General features: G+C 40.8%; 1 protein-coding gene across 2 annotated transcripts in view; it reads right to left on the reverse strand.

Moving 5' to 3' along the window:
• Nucleotides 1-19,928, reverse strand: part of OPHN1 (oligophrenin 1) — a 333,832-nt gene that overhangs the window by 153,367 nt on the left and 160,537 nt on the right. For both annotated transcript variants that reach the window (XM_036411404.2, XM_036411403.2), the window contains exons 8-11: nt 18,353-18,457; nt 12,770-12,899; nt 9,282-9,382; nt 2,870-2,961 (exon numbers count right to left, since the gene is read on the reverse strand). In XM_036411404.2, coding sequence (XP_036267297.1) covers nt 2,870-2,961; nt 9,282-9,382; nt 12,770-12,899; nt 18,353-18,457 — 428 coding nt within the window. The remainder of the gene's footprint in view (nt 1-2,869; nt 2,962-9,281; nt 9,383-12,769; nt 12,900-18,352; nt 18,458-19,928) is intronic.

The raw sequence follows: 19,928 nt of genomic DNA on the forward strand, positions 1-19,928 counted from the left end.
GAAGCCAAAGGCTCATAGCCCATCAGAGCTTGAATGGCAATGATAATAATAGCAATAACAACTACAGCAGCAGCAGCACAATGCTGACATTTGCTGAATACCTCTTATGTGCCAAACACTGTTCTCAGCCCTTTCTTTAAGTGATAATGTTATTTAATGCTGCTGCAGCCACTGCCAATCACCACAGCCACCAAGGTGTTTTTATCAACACTGACTCCAGTCCCTTCACCAAGAAAAAATGATAAACTTCATTAGGCATTTTCAAGATGTGTCTTTCATAGGATATGCATTTCTTTCTTTTTCTTTCTTTCTTTCTTTCTTTTTTTAATCCTCACCTGAGGATATGTTTCCATTGACTTTTAGAGAATGTGAAAGAGAAAGGGAAAGACAGAGAGCAACATCAAAGTGAGAGAAACACTTTGATTGGTTGCCTCCTGCATGAGCCCTGATCTGGGCCCTGGCCAGGGAGGAGCCTGGAATCTAGGTACATCCCCTTGGTCAGAATCAAATTCAGACCCTGCAGTCGGCAGGCTGAGGCATTATTCACTGAATCAAACCAGCTAGGGCAGGATAAGACATTTCTTAGCCCTCCAGCAGCGGATCTTCGTTTTTTCTCCAGAACTGTGGTGGAAAAACTCTAAATCACCTTTTTGGATTCTTATTACCCAAGTTACTAAGAATATTACCAGTGGCATACAGGAAGCTTAGCCAATGTGCAGTCAGAAAAGATGTTTCCTCTATAGTTCACACCAATCGCAGGATGGGCCCTGCCCAGGCCTAAAGCCTCTGGCCGAAGCTCCCTATGATCACCAGCTCTGCCCCTGCCCAGGCCTGCCCAGGCCGAAAGCCTCTTGGAAAGGAATGGAACCCTAGCTCCTTACAATCAATCACAGGGGTTCTGCTCCTGCCCAGGCCGAAAGCAGACCCCACAGCTCCCTGTGATTGATTGCAGGGGGTACACTCCTGCCCAGGCGATCAATCACAGGGGGCCCACTCCTGCACCAGGCCAAAAGCCTTCAGAGCTTTCGGCCTTGAGCAGGAGCGAAGCCCCAGCTCCCTACGATTGATCGCAGGGCGTATGCTCCTGCCCGGGCCTTACCTCACAATGACCTGGGTGCCAGGATGCTCCTGGGACACAGGTGCTGGGCAACTGTGTATGCAAATTAACCGCCATCTTGTTTGGGTTAGTTTGCATAGTTACTCTGATTGGCTATGAGTGTAGTGAAGGTACAGTCAATTTACATGTTTGTCTATTATTAGGTAAGATTATAATTGGTCCTCCAGGTTCCTTTCTAGTAATATGATCATTCCATTAAATAATATTCTATTACTCAGTACCTATTCCATAGAAGCAATAGACTGAAATAAAATATAGAAGCCTATTTATTCACTGAAATTTGGACCAACCTCCCACCTACATAACATGTGTTTATCCAAAGTAATTTCAATTGCTCTCATTTTAAAGTTTAAAGGTTAAATTCCTCTCTTAAAAAATGTCCTCAGGTCAAGGGGGGAAAAAAAATGGTGGGGGGGGGGGGGCACCAAAGAGAAACAAATAAAATGAAGTCCAAAATTTGTAAGCCTTGTCTGAAATCAGAAAGTTGATAATCAAACTAATTCCACTAGACATAAATATCTGCAAAGTAGGAAAAGTCTGTATGAAGTTTGCACCAAGTGGAAGAAAATATTACTCCCCAGTACTATTACCCTTCATCACATCTAGCTCCTATTAAAATGTTGTCCAGCCCAGTCAATATAGCTCAGTGATTGAGCATTGAGAAATTCACTGAGAGGTTGCTGGTTTGATTCCTGGTCATCATTGTTGTTTCTATCTCTCTCCCTCTCCCTTCCTCTCTCTAAAATCAAAAAAGATATATATTTATTAAAACTGTGTTCCAATTCACTTGTTCTTATATGCTACTAGAGGCCTGGTGCACAAAATTCATGCACTCAGGCGGCGGGAGGAGACAACCTCAGCCCAGCCTGTGTCCTTTCACAGTCCGGGAGCCCTTGGGGGATGTCCAACTGATGGCTTAAGCAGGCAGTTGGACATTCTTAGTTCTGCCAGAGAGGCAGCAGAGGTTCCCGATACTGACGATACTGACGCTGCACTCACCAGCCATGAGCCCAGCTTCTGGCTGAGTGGCATTCCACCTGTGGGAGCACAGTGACCACCAGGGGAAGATCCTGCATTGAGCATCTGCCCCCTGGTGGTCAGTATGCGTCATAGCTACAGGTCGTTCCATCATTCAGTTGATTTACATATTAGCCTTTTGTTTTATAGCAGAGTTTGGCAAACCTCGGCTCGTGAGCCACATGCTGTTCTTTGGCCTCTTGAGTGTGGCTCTTCCACAAAATACCATGTGCAGGTGCACATGTACAGTGCGATTGAAACTTTGTGGCTCATGCGCAGAACTCGGTTTTCAGCCTGGGCGAGTCTACTTTGAAGAAGTGGCATTAGAACACTCAAGGGGCCAAAGAACAACATGTGGTTCGAGAGCCTTGGTTTGCCAACCACTGTTATATAGGATATTAGGAGATTTTAAAAGGAATGAGTTTTGTTATCTTGTCCTTTTTGTCACATCGTTAAACACTGACCTTTTGCATATATGATAGCAAATTAAATCCTAGGAATGACTTTTTCTGCCTAGAGCAGGTGAGGCAAAGCTGATTGAAGCTTTCATAGAGAGAACCAACACTGGGCCAGGTCTAACAGGGATCTCTGTGAAGGGTGGCCAGAAGAGCTAAGACAACGATATCATGAATAGATTTGCTCATTTTCATCAACAAGAGATGATAGAGGAAAAGATCTACCCAGGCTCAGCACCTTGTACAGGGGACATAATCAATCCACACCAGCACAGCTTACCTTTCATTAGTTTCTATATCAAAACAGAATCTCTTGTCAATAGACTCCGTCTTCCTTCTCACGCAGTACTTCAGGGTTAAGTCCAAGGGCCCCTGATAGAAGAGAAGGATTAATAGTCAATTTGGGAGGGGGGGGTGCACAAAAGCTTCTGCATTCTACAGTGTCCTTTGTGTCACTTGGAAGGCATCTGTATAGCCTCACTGAGAACCTTTGTCTCTTCAGATGGTAGTTGCAGCAAGATGGCAGATGGTTTCTCCCTGCTCCAAAAATCAATAAATGGCTGAGATGAAAAGAAAATTATATTCAAGGTAGGCCATCACTCTTTTCCAAATGCACCAGATTAAATAGGAAGCTCATTTCACATCATGTAAGCCTTACCTTGTAAGGGGAGTGAAGGAGAAACAGGCTGCCCAGAATCACATTAAGTGTCCAAAATAAACTTTTTGTTAGATGTCTAGGTAGGGAGATTGCTATGATTAAGTGGCTTTCTGCAACCCTCCTTTCATTAAAGTGGCTAATGGAGGAGGGGGAGACAAACATTTCTCTTCTTCACTTCTAGACTCTCGAGAATGTCAGAGTTTCCAAAAGCAATGACTCCAAAGATAGGGTTGGAGTAAGGAATTTAATGTGTGTATTAGTTAAAGTGGCATTTGGTATTTCATATGCGCAGAATGATTTGGCCCACCTTAGCCTTGTGGGCACTTAACAAGGCCAATGAAATCCACCTTTTCCATAGGTTAAAATTCCCCAGCCTTACACTAATTAGTTTCCCTCTATTATTTCAACAGAGACAATGTGGTATAGGTAAGAGAAGTAACATTTATTAATCTCCTACTAGGTGCCACATATTACACTAAGTATTCATAAGCCAACTTTCTTCATAATCTTTGGAAGAAGCTCAGAGAGGTAAAATGGCTTATCCCAGGTCACCCATGTTGGTATAATGAAAATGGCACTAAACTAAGAGGCTTAAAACCTGGGGTTTTGTCTCAATTAGGCCATTTACTAGCTATAGGATCTAGGGAAAATAATTTTGACTCTCTGAATCTTAACTCCACAGCCTATTAAATGGGAATAATACACACACCTTACTGTTTCAAATTGAGAAACACTCCCCAAATACCAGGCCTATGCCTAAGCACTGTACCATCTAAACTGGCTGATACAGCTGATAATCCAATTATTTTCTCTCTTTGACACACTCAACCACCAAAAGCCTATTCTTCTGCTGCTCCTGCACTATGCAAACTCAACTCTAAATTCATCTTTCAATCTGTCTTTCCTGCCCCAGGATTTAGAATATCAAGCATTGTTAGTTGCTCAAGATGAGAATGATTCATAACTGCATTATGTACTCACCCTCCTACTTTAAATTCTGAATTCCCTCACATTTGGTGGCATCACAGTTCAGGGGCCTAGGTCTTGCCCTCCACTCCAGGTTCCCTTGCAACCACCCCCATGAATGTAAAACTACTATTTCATACATGTATCATGCTCTTTAATGATTCCATAACTTTGCATATACTGTTTCCTCCACCTAAAATGACTATGTATATTATTTGCCTGGTTAAACTCCTACTTGTTCTACAACCTGCAATTTAGTTTGATTTCCTCTAAAATCCTTCCCAAATCACATACATTGACATTATGTGTTTGCACAATTAATTTATATTAAAGCTTTATATTTTCATGAATCGTTTCCTTACTTAACTGAGAAATCCTCAAGAATGTGGGCAATGTTTTATTTATCTTTATATCTCTAGTGCATAATAAACAGCACTAATAAATGTTTACTACGTCATCAACCTTGCCATTTTTCTAAGAAGAAATATGACACCAAGCAAAAAGTACTTTACTCAAAATCAAAAAGCTTCTATGCCACCCTGGTCAGCGTGGCTCAGTTAGTTGGAGCATCATCTTATGCACCAAAAGGTGGCAGGTTCAATTCCTGGTCAGGGCACATACTCATGTTGTAGGTTCAATCCCTGTTAAGATCCATGTTTCTCTCTCACATTGATGTCTCTCTCTCTCTCTCTCTCTCTCTCTCTCTCTCTCTCTCTCTCTCTCTCTCTCCTCTACCCCCACACACACACTTGCTCTCACTTTCAAATCAATATAAAAAATATCACCAAAACCGGTTTGGCCCACTGGATAGAGTGTTGGCTTATGGACTGAAAGGTCCCAGGTTCGATTCCGGTCAAGGGCATGTACCTTGGTTGCGGGCACATCCTCAGTAGGGGGTGTGCAAGAGGCAGCTGATCGATGATTCTCTCTCATCGATGTTTCTAACTCTCTATACCTCTCTCTGTAAAGAAATCAATAATATATATATATATATATATATATATATATATATATATATATATATATATATCTCCTCAGGTGAGGACTAAAACAAACAAACAAACCATGTTTGGGAAAGTGATCTGTAAAGTGAGCAGCACAATACAAATGGAAGCTGATAGGCTGAAATAATAGGGAACAGTGTTGAGTACCATAGTCAGAAAGAGGGCTAATTAATCTATCTTCAAATTCAACTAACCATACATCACAGTGTTATTGCGAGAGTAAATGAGGCACATGATGGAAAGTATTCAGCACCTGACACACAGCAGACATTCAATACACAGTGGCTTTTTTCGATTTTATAATACTCATTTATTTGGATTATTTGGATTTCTAGAGCACAAGTTAATGATAGGAACTAAGTCAGAGAACTGACAAGAAGTCATTTCCAACTATAATTGAGAAAAATTCAAGTAATTATTTCCACCTCCCCTCCCTTCATAATGGAAAAACATGTTCCTCTTTCCATTCCATAAGAAATACCATAGGAAAACTATTAAGGCTGTGACAGGCTGCAATTTTGCAAGCAGCCACTCAATGAAAAGGGAACATGGGGAGATAAACTAAAAGAAGGGCTTGCTCTTATATGTTAGGAGGATGTGAAATTGGCATTCACTGCCTGTCTTGAGTTTTGCAGTAGGCACCTCTGAGCAGGAGAGAAAGGGCCTAAATGACCTTACTGTCTAAAAAAGGAACTTTCAAGTCCAGGATTTGGAAAGTAATCCTATATAATGAAGAGCTACTATGCAAATGGTCATCACACCATAATAGCTCAGACACTCAACAATGGGAAAAGAGGAATGCGGACCAACCAGTCACAAATGAGCTCATGGGAGAGGAATGGGGACCAGCCAGGCAGCGACCCAGGAGAGAGACAAGCCGCCCACCCCACGGTTCTGGGTGCCAGCAGCTGCACCTGTGCCCTGGGAGAGGGACAAGCTGTCTGCTCTGCGGTCCCGGGCACCAGTGGCTGGGGCTGGGGCTGGAGCCCGGGAGAGGGACAAGCCACCTGGCCCACAGTCGCCAGTGCCAGCAGCTGTGCCTGCACCTATGGTCTGGGAGAGGGACAAGCCACCCGCCAAAGGTTGGGGCTGCAACCCGGGAGAGGGACAAGCCTCCCACTCAGTGGGTCCAGGCACTAGTGGCTGCGGCTACACCTGCACCCGCAGTCTGGCCCAGTAGAGAGACAAGCTACACACCCCGCAGTCCCAGGCGCCAGCAGCTAGGGCTGCAGCCCGGGAGAGGAACAAGACACCTGGCCCACAGTCCCCAGTGCCAGCAGTTGCACCTGCGCCTATGGCCTGGGAGAGAGTCAAGCAACCTACCCTGTGGTCCCAGGTAACCAGCACCTGCGGCTGTGCCTGCAGCCCGAGAGAGGGACAACCACCAACCTTGTGGTCCCAGTGCCAGTGGCTGGAGCTCCAGCCCAGGAGAGGGACAAGCTGCCCACCCAGTGGTCCGGGCCACCAGCATCTGCACCTGAGCCTGCAGCCTGGGAGAGGGAGTAGCCACTCGCCCCAGAATCCTGGGTGCCTGCGGCTGTGGCCCAGGCGAAGCTGCCTGCCCACAGTCACCTGCGGCAGCGGATGGCCTGGACAAAGCCAGCCCAGATTCTGGGTGCCTCTGGCCAGCCAGAATGAGGGAATTCTGGGTCCGGGTGCAGGGCGAGGCAAAGGTGGTTAGGGGCAATCAGACCAGCAGGGGAGCAGTTAGAGTCAATCTGGCTGGTAGCAGAGCAGTTAGTGGTGATTAGGCAGGCAGGTAGATGTGGTTAGGGGCAATCAGGCAGGCAGAGGTGGTTAGAGGCAATCAGGCAGGCAGAGGGATTGGGGGTGATCATACAGGCAGGCAGGCGAGCAGTTAGGAGCCAGTGGTCCTGGATTGCAAGAGGCAGCCGGACATTCCCTGAGAGATCCCCAACTGGAGAGGGTGCAGGCCGGACTAAGGGACACCCCTGTGCACGAATTTTGTGCACCAGGCCTCTAGTCCTTGCTGCGTGCCTGCCTCCAGAGTCCCCGTCCCTTCAGCACCCCCAGCCACCCAAAGCCAGCCTGAGGCACAAGCAAGCCTCAGATGGTGGCTTCCCAGCCACCCAGGGCCCCCTGAGGCTCAGGTAACCAGGGTCAGCTGAGGCTTGCACTGCCAGCAGTGGCATCAGAAGTAAGATAGGGGCATCACCTTCCCCTGATTGCTGGATTGTATCTCGCACCTGAGGGCTCCTGGGCTCTAAGAGGGGCCAGGCCAGGCTGAGGGACTCCCCCTCCAGTGCATGAATTTTCATGCACCAGACCTCTAGTGTATATATAAAAAGAAAAGAAAGAGACTGCAGGACAGTATTGTTTATAAGCACTTGCCTATCAGGTACATCAGCTCAGTTCCAACGGAAAAGAACTAAGATCTGTGCTTTGGAATCACATCTAAAGGTGCATTAGCAGTTGGCAGACTGAAAAGTAAGGAAAACTTTGAAGTCATGAATGAGTAACAGGCCCATATGGAAACATGGATGAAGGTTCTGAAACACCTTCATACCATTTGGTATCCTTATTTAGAGTTGCATCCCTTCTCCAGTTGACATTAGAAGCAGAGTAACAAAATGTGTGGTTAAAGAACAAAAAAAGCAGTTTTTGGCATCCTGCAACTAAATCTCAATCTTCTCTAATTTTCCATGAACAAGCCACACAAGCAAGATTGTCTATGGAAAAGACCACAATAAAGAAAAATTAACCCAATTACCTTTCTACATAAATTGGGTCTTCATGTACTACAACTTTCAATGCTAACAAGTCACTTTGCCAATTTGTAAAGAATTAAAATACTTAAATATAATCACTAAGACCCATTCTGAGAGACAATTAAAAGGGCACATTGAGCCCCACCAGTGTGGCTCAGTGGTTGACCTCCTATGAACCAGGAGGTCATGGTTTGATTCCTGCTTAGGGCACATGCCCTGGTTGTAGGCTAGATTCCCAGGCAGGGGAGTGCAGGAGGCAGCCAATAAATGTTTCTCTCTCATCAATGTTTCTCATTATATATATCTCTCCCTTCCTTTCTCTAAATCAATAAATATATATATATTTTAAAATGAAACATTGAACTACTTTAGCATATTAATAGTCTATCAGCTTTTATCTTAAGAGTGTGTGTGTGGCCGAAACCGGTTTGGCTCAATGGATAGAGCGTCGGCTTGGGGACTGAAGGGTCCCGGGTTCGATTCCGGTCAAGGGCATGTACCTTGGTTGCGGGCATATCCCCAGTGGGGGGGGTGCAAGAGGCAGCTGATCGATGACTCTCTCTCATCGATGTTTCTAACTCTCTATCTCCCTTCCTCTCTGTACAAAATCAATAAAATATATTTTAAAAAAAAAGAGTGTGTGTGTGTGTGTGTGTGTGTGTGTGTGTGTGTGTGTGTGTATTCCCAAAAATCCTGCAAAGCTAGGCAAAAGTGAGATGACAGAATAAAAGTTTTAGCTCTATGGTCTAACATAACATACATAGCATATCAGATTCTTCCAGTTAAGTAAAATATGTTTTCAGTATATTAAAGTCATTTGCCACTTTGGGTAGTGGAGGAAAGTTTGGAAGGAAGAAGAAGAGGCATTAACTGCTTAAAGATATTTTAGTATTATTACATAGACTGTGAAGAATAGGTTATTCCAACTTTAGACAACGGACTAACTCTTTTAAAAAGGAAGTTTGGTAAATTATATTTTAAACTCTTACTATTTAAAAGACTCCTATAATAGAGCTTCCTTAAAAGCAAGACATATTCTCCACCCACAATTCATCCATACTTTTGCAAATTTTCTTTCTACAACATGACAGGCAGTTGTAATAATTTAGTAAATGGTATGAAAGAGTAGAGGCACTTTCCAAAGCCCTGACATAATTAACAGAGATCTTTTGCTCAACTGAGAAGTATCCGGCCCAATGCCAAAGAGAACATATGAAGCCATGGCTTGACATGACAGTGATGGATTTGATTCTTTGACACTAAGTCAACATATACTCTTTTCTGAGATGCAGGCCTAGATGCATTGCAAAAAATGTGGCACCAAGAAAAACTGACCTGCTTAGCACCTGGCTTCTGCTCCATTGGCGTCATGGTGAGTGTTTTGGTCTCTTTCTCATACTGGCAGTAGTATTTCATCCAGGATATTCCCAAAGCCCCTAGAAAGAGAGGCAAAAGTGAGCTAATAAATTAATTTATTGGCTGCATGGTCAGTCCGACTCCAAGATGGAAGCTGTTTACACCTTGGCCTTCAGGGTCATGCTCCCTGTACATATGGAGATCTAAACCCTCATCAACTCTTTCCACATCTACTCTGGCTTGCTCCAAACCACTCATCTTGCCATGTTCCCTATGAATGCTGCCACTATGCATCCTATTGCATAAGCTGGAAACATATCATCAAAAAAAATTCAATACACAGTGGTTTTTTATGATATTATCATTGTTTCATTTATTGATATTATTTGCCTTTCTAGACAACAAGTTAATAATAGGAACTAAGTCAGAGAACTGACAAGAAGTCATTTGTGTTTTCAACAATGTATTAAAGTTTTAGGGTTTCACGTCTAATTTCCCTACTTAACTGAGAAATCCTTAAGAATGTGGGTAATGGTCCTATTTCCCTGTAATGTGCCCCATTTGATTAGTGGTTGGGTTCTGCACATTCTATCCCCTAAATGCCTGTCTTTTAGCTGTCAAATAGTCTCCATCTCTTTTAGAACTAAATTAGTCCCACACCCTATTGCTGACTTATCTTTTCATCTTTTATAAGATATTTCAAGCAAAATAAAGTAATCATTTTTCCAATTAATTATTTCAGTGGCCTTCTATCTGGTTTCCCCCATCTCTGTTCACTCCTTTCTAGTCCATTCTCTACTATTTTATTAAAGGAATATTTTAACTATATAACTCTGTCATTCATCTCATTATAAACCATTCATGATTTTTCCATTATCTGAAAACTCCTAAAGTTGGCCCACAAAGCTCTTCATGTTGTGACCATATTTAGCTTTTCTAACCCTTCTATCTGTGTTCCATCTCATTTAATTACTCTCAGTTACCAAATAAATATGTGGCCATATAATTTATCAACCATACTCAAGACATATTTAAGAGTGAATGGGGCACCACTGATAATTACATCAGGACAACAGATATAAACCAGGACTATTCTTGGCAAATCAAGACCCTACAAATAAACTATTTCCTCACACACCTCTGTGTCTCCATTCATGCAGTGGTATACACCTGGAGTATTATTTTCCTTTTTCTTTACCTGTCAGGATCCCAGTCATAATTCAAGTCCAATTTGAACATAACTTCCTCAGTGGGGAAAAAAAATAATAATAATAATAAAATAAAATAAAATAAAATAAAATAAAATAAAATAAAAAAAATAAAATAAAATAAAATATATATATATATATATATATATATATATATATATATATATATATATATATATATATCGATGCATGAAATTTATTCAAGAGTAGGTCTTCCTTTCCCCGGCTGCTGGCACCGGGACCCGGGATTCCCTCCAGCTGCTGGCAGACACCTGGAACCTAGGCCTCCTTCACAGTCCTGGCTTCATCCAGAAGGTCATCCAGAAGGATGTCTGGTCTAGTTGGCATATTACTCTTTTATTACTATAGATATCCCTTATATATATATTCTCAACACATTTATACTAATAATAGGGTAATATGCAAATTGGTTGGGATGCCATCACAATGCCTATCTGCAGGCTGCGTGCAGAGTAAGCGCAGGTGGGTGGGGACTTGCAGCATCGAGGATGGGGGCGGCTTCGGCCATGGGTCCATAGGTGCATGCAGATGCCCCTCTGCCACAGGTCTAACCTGAGGGCAGAGCCGCAGTGGAGCAGACTCTCCACCATAGCCCCAGCCATGGGTCCACAGGCATGTGGAGGTCAGCTGGTCTCCATCGTGGCCTTGCCCGGAGGTCTGCAGGCCTTCCCTGGCTCCAGCCTACCTCTTTGGGGAAATCATCGAGGAGCCCCAGATGGTGTGTAGGGCCTACATCTTTGGGGTGATGGATCACAAGGCTCTTGCACTGTGACAAGACTCAGGCCAGGTTGAGGTACACCCCCCGCCCCACCCCGAGTGCACCAATGTTGTGCACCAGGCCACTAGTTTCATTATAATTATTGATATGCTTTCCATCTTCCTCATCAAAATGTGTAGTTCTTGAGGGCAAAAATGAAGGTTTTTCTTTTGTTTGTTTTTTTGTATGCCTAATGTACTGAACATTATCTGGAAAAAAGAATGCTCAGTAAGCATACATTCAACTGAATAGCAATGCCATATCCATTTGACAAATTAGAAAACAGGGACATAGAAGGATCATATATCTAAAAAGTATTAGAGCCAAGATTATAAGCCCATTACTCTATACTTTTTTTTAAATAATATTACAGTGGTTCATAACCAGGGGCAATATTCCCTCCCAGGGGACAGTTGGCAACATCTAAAGACATTTCACCTAGGGAGTTTTTAAAAAATAAAGTGGGGATAAATGCTGCTAAACATTCTAGAATACATAGTATGCCCCCCTCAAAACAAAAAATTACCAATCCCAAAGAGTCAATAGTGCTGAGACTGAGAAATCCTGCAAGGCAAAGTTGAAGGAATGACTATTGCTTAAGAGAGGAAAAGCAAAATAACATCACTGCTACGATATTATGCTTTGTGTATTCAGTGATTTTTGCCACAGGTAAACCTCTGGGTAGCCTCTTTTGCCTACTTTCCAGGTAGAATTTTGGGCAGGGAATAAAATCACAGGCTTTATGAGCATTAGGTCATAGTTCATAAGGAAAATCAAACTATACATACAGGTTTCCATAATGTAATTTAGGAGGCAGGAATATGTGAATCATCTGCAATGTTTAGTGAGTGCATAAGTTAACACATTTTCCTTGGCTATCAGTGAACAATTGCCTTGCCCACTGAAATCACAATGATTATTTAGTGACTTATGGGCAACCATATAATCCTAAGGCAGTGGAAGATACAGAGTATGGAGATAGGAGCAAAGGTTTTGACTTTTCATACACATGAGTTTGCTCTTAGGCTGTTACTTGACAGTTGGCTGACTTTCAACTAGTGATATCTCTAAGCCTAAGTGGCCTCATGTGAAAAATGGCAAAGTGGTTTCAAAGATTAAATGAGATACAGTACTTAGAGCACTTAGTAGGTATAATAAATATTATTTTTCTGCCTGTTCCCTTATCTCCCTTTTTGCCACAGTAAGAGTCATTAAAATGACTAAGTGATTAACAATCACCATTTTTGAATCTCAGAGAAAACCTGCAGTCTTATTATCCCAGAGCCTTTGGAAAACAATTACTTAACCTTCCCCTCAAATTTATGCTTCCTTCTTATTTTTACTATTCCCAAACTTTTCTCCAAAGAGGTATAGTTCTCAGGGGTCTATGATCATTATTGGTGCCTGAAGTTTTGAAGGGCAAGGAAGCAGTAGGTGACTGCCTACTTAAAACAAGTGGGTATCCATGTATTCCCACTTACATTTCTCTTGGGTATAGAGATAGCCTTCAATTGTTGGCTGTCCTGGAAGTTTGCAAGTCTGTGGAGCCTCTTTCATCCTTTTCTTAAGTTCTTCCATCTCTTCTCTGGTACTGGAGAAATGATTTCTTGTCTGTCAAGATATTATCATCATCATCATCATCATAAATAAGCAATTTTTGGTCAGAGACCCACTGTTTTCTTAGCTCTTATCATATGTTACAACATAGCAAAAAAAAAAAAAAAGTGTTGAATGCCATAAAGACTAGAAAACAATTTTATGGAGTTGAACAACAGTAAAGACACAAAAAGAGCAACAAACATAAATAACAATATACCATAAAACCACATTTGGGAGATTTTTTTTTCTGATAGGAATCACATAAAACTCAAATAAATAAGGGCTCTTAGAATTCTGAGACTGACCACTGCCTCACCAAGAGAACAACTTCTAACTTCTGCCTCAAGTAAAGTTACTGCCTACTGAACTCTGATATAAATTCTGACCATTAGAATAAAATGTATGAAAGGGTGCTTATTTTGAAGATAGGTGAACAAAAAACCTGTTTTCATAACCATGAATAACAAAAGTTAATGGTAAGAAGTAATATTTTAAATATTCAAAACTAAAACACAGTGGCAAAACACAATATGAAATGTGGGAATGAAAATCATTAGAGGTCAACAGCATTTAATTTCAAGATTTTCACATGAGAAGAGAAAAAATGGCGACCAAGCAGGCAGACCTGTCATGCACCAGGGCTATACAGAAAATACAACTAATTTGGAGCACATTCATCTGGAATTACCAACTGAGGTCCAGATGAGGAGGAGACTTACATCAAGGGAGGACAGAAAACATGTGGAGACATGTAGGAAGGGTGAGGTCACGAGAGGAGGTGACCCAGTTTCCATGGGCGGCAGGCCAGCGGGGCAGAGAGAAGAAGGAGCACTGAGTTACAGGAGGGTCTTTTCCCTCAGAAGATAGAGGCTCATAAACCAGGCTGGTATTCACAGCCCAGAGCACCAGAGCCAAGACCTGAGGCCCACATAACATCCAGTCATGAAAGGTGGCAGGGTTGCTGACTACAGTGGAGTCTGGAGTAGGAAGATCTGAGGCAGTTGGAGAGAAAGCCTAAGTTTCATTTTGTTTTTGTTGTTGCTGCTGCTGTTTTTTAACCCCAGAGCACAGGAGTATTCATTTGCAGCTACTCACTGGAGACTTGGGTGCAGGAAGGGACATGTAGACTTGAGGAGCCTAGAGAGAGGCTGGAGTAGAAGCATTATAGGAATATGTGAGAAAGCAGCAGCCAGGAGTATTTCATCTTAGGCCCCTAAAACTAAAGGGCCATTTTTGCTGAGAGGAACTAGCACTCCCAGTAGCTGAAGGGCAGGGGGGAAAAAAAAAAAAACCTGCCCTAGATGATACACCTGTTTCACCATCAGGATCCCTCATGCCAGACCCTGCATTTTGACCTTTTCAGAGGAAACAAAAGCAAAGGCCAAGCCTATGGGTCTGAACAATCTCAGGAGCACTGGTGACTGGATTAGAGGAAGGACTACCCAACCCACTATGCATAAACAGACTGGTTACTTTCCCTGCACAAGAGAGCTGATAAAAACTCCAGGTTTTTAGCCACCCCACTGGTCTCCATACAAGGATCTCTGCCTAGCCTAGCTGAGGGCAGAGTAACATTTTGGGCCACTCACAGAGGAGTAGCTCTGGGACTGAGAAACACACCCACCACATTCCCTAAAGGTATAATAAACAGCACCTCCCCAGCCCTTTCAGAAACAGACTTTTGAGTGATTAAGATTGACAGTTAGCTAGCAGGCAAAGGCAGGCAGAAGTGGAGCTCAGGGAACCAGAGAAAGTTTGCTGACTCAGCCCTGTGTCCTATGCTGCTAACATCCTATGTTAGAGGGCAGACTGGCCCCTCCTGCATGCAGCCAAGGCCTATGGAGACAGACACAAAAGGTGCATATGTGGTTGACTTGGAGTTTCAAGCAGGTTGTTGAAAGCCAAAAAAGGTCAGATCCTAACAGAGGCACCCAAGTACCTCAAAGGAAGTCCAGAATTGGCAGACAGAAGGGTGGGGTCCAAAGAGAGTTCTCATGGGACACTAAACTTGGCTGAAACAAATGCCACTTCACATTTTTTCCTCCCTTTTTTCTTTTTTCTTTTTTTTTCCTCCCTTTTGTCTTCTCTTTCTTTTCTCTTTCCTTCCTTTTTCCCCTTCTAGTATTTATCTTTACCTGTTTTATTGATTTATTATTCTAGTCTGTTTTTTCCTTCATATAGCTAATTTTCCTCTTCCCTTTTTCTACTCAACTATTTTTTTTATTTCTATTTTTTTTCTCTTTTCATCCTCCCTTTTCTTTTTCTCCTGCTTTCTCATGTTTTTACTTTTTCCTTTTTTTAGGTCAATGTGCTTTCTCCTCTAATTTATTTTTCAAAAATGTTCTTGTATTTTATTTTCATTTATCTCCCTTCATTATTTTAAACCATTTTCCTTCCTGTATTACCATAATTCTCTATTTTTATTTTTTTTATTTCAGCTCTGCATCTACATATTCCATACCCCCCTTTTTGGGTTGTTTTTTGTTATTGCTGTTGTTTGTTTGCTTGCTTGCTTTGTTTTGTTTTCTCCTCATATTTTTCTTTCTTTTTTTCTATCATTATTGCTCTTTTCTCTTTTGCAATTCTCTATTCTCTGGTGGTTGCTTTTGTTGGTGCTGTAGGGGTCTTGTGTGCATTTTTGTTTTATTTCTTCTGTTTTGTGTTTAGTTGTATTGTATTTTATTCCATTCAGTCAGCATCTTCACAACAGCTCACAAGACGTGGTCAGCGGTGAGCCACATAGCCAGCAGCCTGAGAAGAGACTCCATCCATAAACTGGATAATAACATTCAAGACCCAACTACAACATGAGAACCCAAATAACTCAAACAAGGGGAATTCCTAGAGGACCCAGCTCAGAAGATCAAGAGACCATACAACTGAGTAACATAAAATATCTACTACATAAGACCACCTCACACAATCTGGGAGGCATAGCAGTTTGATCTAATACATAGAAACAAAATTAAAGAGATACCAAAAATGGGGAGACAAAGAAATAATTTTCAAATGAAAGAAAAGGAGGAATTTCCAGAAAAGGAACTAAATGAAATGGAGGTAAATAATTTGTCTGATAAAGACTTCAGAGTAATGGTAATAAGGGTGGTCAAACAATTCAGTTAGACCTACAAGCATTTTAATGAGAACTATAAGGGTCTTAATGAGGGTTACACAAACATGAAAAGAGAGGTTGTAACAATAAATAAGAATCACTTGGAAATGAGGAATTACATAGCTGAAATAAAGAACACCCTAGAACAGTGGTCGGCAAACTCATTAGTCAACAGAGAGGCAAACTGCTGACCACTGCCTTGGAAGGATTCAACAGTAGACTAGAAGAAGCTGAGGACTGAATCAGCAAATGAGAAGACAATGTAGAAAAAAAAAAAAACATTCAGAGCAGCAAATGGAAAAAAAAAAATTTTAAGCAAGAAGGAGTCTAAGGGAACTTTTGGACAACATGAAACAAAGAAATTCACATTTTAGGGGTACCAGAAGGAGTAGAATCTGAGAAAGGAATAGAGGACCTATTCTAAGAATGACAGGAAATTTCTCTAAATTGGAGAAAGAAAAAGTCACTCAAGTTCAGGAAACACGGAGTGTCCCAAACAAGTTGAACCCAAAAAACCCACACTTAGGCAAATTTTTAAAAATATTTTGGTAACTATTTTGATAATTACTTTATTTTTTAATTTTTTTTCTTTATTGATTAAGGTATTACATATGTGTCCTTATAACCCTATTGCTCGCCCACCACCCCCAACTCATGCCCTCACCCCTCACCCCCCCCCCCCCCCCCCCCCCGGTGTCTGTGTCCCACTGAGGTTTGACACTCTGATTAATTAAAATGAAGTAACAAAAACAGAATCTTAAAGGCTGCAAAAAGAGACAAAGTTACCTATAAGGGAGCTCCCATTATACTATTAGCTGACTTCTCAAAGAAACACTTCAAGCCAGAAGGGAGTGGAATGAAATAGTCAAAGTATCACATGATCTCACTCATATTTGGAATCCAGTAAACAAACTTATGAATAAAATAAAACCAGAGACATAGAAGCATGGAACAGACTGATGAATTTCAGAGGGAAGGTGGGGGTAGGGAGTGAGAAAGAAGTGATTAACTGGGGGAAATTATATTCATATACTCATCAGCCATGGACACAGACAATAGAGTGGTGAAGCCTGGAAGGGGAGGGTATGAGGTGGAGGGGGTCAGTGTGTAAAAGGAAAACACAAACAAAGGGGACATCTGTAATACTTTCAACAATAAAAATAAAATGTAAAAAAAATTATCATCACATGACAGTGACAAAGGTGATCTGAGCTACCTTATCTAGTTGGACCCATTCCTCTAAATGAGATAAGCACATATATTAATGCAAAGGCTTCCTAAACTCATACTTGTCAAGCTATATTTGAAGAAGATTCAAATGATTAACCTGGTTATAAGAATACTTTATAAATCAGGAGAAGATAAGGGCTCTCATAATCTGGTAAAGAAAATTCCCCAGTAATGACAGTCCCCAGAAATAAAAACAACAACAATAGCAACTGTAAGTCAAGATCCTCCTAAACAAACAAGTCCAAATTTATTTCCACTGCCACTTACCATCCATTTTCATCTAAAAATACACCTATAAATTTCATGTACTGAAACAACTAGCTCAAAGTTACTGCCTCAGTGATGCCTTCTTTTACTATACTAGTTGGTCAATTGTTAAACTCTCTGTGCATCTTTGAAATTTTTGTTCTTAATTTTATTATAGCATTTATCAAAAGGCATTATGAGTTATCTGTGGTTATGTCTCTCTGCACCAAGAGACTGTATATTCATTGAAGAGAGAAAAATTAACATGTCTCATTATATGTTACAATATCTGGCATACTATATATGCATGTTTATATCCACAAGCATTCATTAAATGTGAGATAAATAAATAAATAAATAAGAAAAAATGTAACAAGAATGAGAAGGCTATGCCTATGCCCATCTATAAGGGCCAACATGGGAATAAAGTGGAGAAAACCATTGAAAATAATCTATCAATAGTTAAATCTAGAAATAAGTAGTGGGGTGGGGGGGGGCATGGGCATTCATTGTAATAAAACCTACAATGAGAGTGTCTTGATTGATCAGCAGGAAAATAGCATAAACCTGTGCATAAACAAGCCAATAACTGAATTCTGATCTGGGAGAAAGATAGCAAATTAACAACTCTAAATAAATATTGGATAGAGTTATCAGTGGGTGGGTGGGATTGAGCAACAATCACTGCCAAAGACAGGAAAGAGTTAATAATGGAAGAGCAAGAACTATCCAGTACACTAAAATATCTGTGCTCTGCACCAGTGTGTCTTGACAAATTGGCTGGGGTGCAAAAACCTAGAATTCAAAAGTCAAGGTCATCAGGGTTTAAATCCAATTGTAATGCAGAGTCAAGTAAAAAGCCCACATACAAACTTACATTCTGCAAACTTAGCTGGAGCTTTTGTTTGTAAGGGAGGAAATCTTGTGTGAGCTCCACAGTCAAGTTGTTAGAAATGAAGAGGCTATGGAGAAAGGCCAAGACCTAGGGAAAACAAGGAAAAATAACTTTACCACCAGAGCCTTCTCATTGATCAAATAAAGAAAGCAGAAGCACAGAAAAGAAATTCTACACAGTGTTTACCCAGTATAGCCTTAAAATCAGTCATGCAAACACAAGCATGTCTACACATAGCTATTGTCTTATTTACACTGAATTCAGTTCCAGAAAATAAGAACTACTAACAAATGTATTCATTCAGATCCTTTTCAGATAGCATATAAAACCATTCATAATTTTGACTGCATGAAGATAGACTGTGTCTTTTCTCTCTAAATGCTAACGATTAGCAGAGTAGGTACTCAATAAATATTTGCTGAATAGGTAACTAAATAAATAAATGAATAAAGTAAGCATCTGTATCTTTATGAAGACTGCCATAATGCTAAAAAATTCAAAGAGCCTAAACCCAATTTTAAATGAGAAAAGTATTGAGGGAGTTGCAGAAGACAAACAATAAGTAAAGTATTTTAATACTTGAAATGTTCAATCCCATTAAAAATCAAACATACATAAATAAAAACAAAAAATATGAATTTTATCTATCAAATATAAACATTTAAAAAAATAATGCTCAATGCTGGCAATAGTAAAGTATAATAAAAAATACCAAAAATTGCTATATAGTTTGTAGAAAGTAAACAAGTTAGCAAAAATAAAACGCACACACACCATATACATATAAACACATATGTATATATAAATACAAATATATATGTTTATATACATAAGCACATACAAAACTATGTATATAAATGCATGTTTGTGTATGTGTGTGTGTGTGTGTGTATCACACACAGTGCTATACACAATCTTCTTGTTTCTTTCCCAAGCTTTCCCATCTCAGGAAATTACATTACCCAATCAATGAAACCAGAATGTAAGGAATAATATCTGATTTCTCTTTCACTCTCATCTCAATAATCCAATCTATCAATAATTACTGTCAGTGTTAATTCCAAATATGTCTCTAACCCAGCCATTGTTTTCTATTTCCACTACCACTAATGTATCCCAAACCAACCTCTTCTCTTGCTTAAAGCACTGTTCTAACCTCCTAATTGGTGTCTCCAGTAACAATATTGGCTTGTTCCAAGCCATTCTCTATATAATATCAGCTCATATTATATCCTGCTTAATACCCATTAGAGGTTTCCCTTAGACTACAATCCAAACACCTTACCATAGCTAGAGGTCCTAAGGCTTCCTTTCAGATATTTTGTGCTGTGATTCCTTTATATCTCACCAGTATTTCATTCCTTGATTATACCATTCTTTCCTAGGTTAAGGACTGTGTATGTTTGTGTTTCTATGCCTGAAATGTTCTTTCCCCATTATTCACATGGCCTTACCTTTGCTTTCTTTAGATCTTAATGACAATTTCAGAGGCCTTCCTTGACTACTAGATCTAAAGTAGCTGCCCATTTTTGTTGTTTTAGTGCTTATTACAACTTAC

The sequence above is a fragment of the Pipistrellus kuhlii genome, unplaced genomic scaffold (assembly GCF_014108245.1).
Source record: "Pipistrellus kuhlii isolate mPipKuh1 unplaced genomic scaffold, mPipKuh1.p scaffold_m20_p_40, whole genome shotgun sequence".
Classification (NCBI taxonomy): Eukaryota; Metazoa; Chordata; class Mammalia; order Chiroptera; family Vespertilionidae; genus Pipistrellus; species Pipistrellus kuhlii.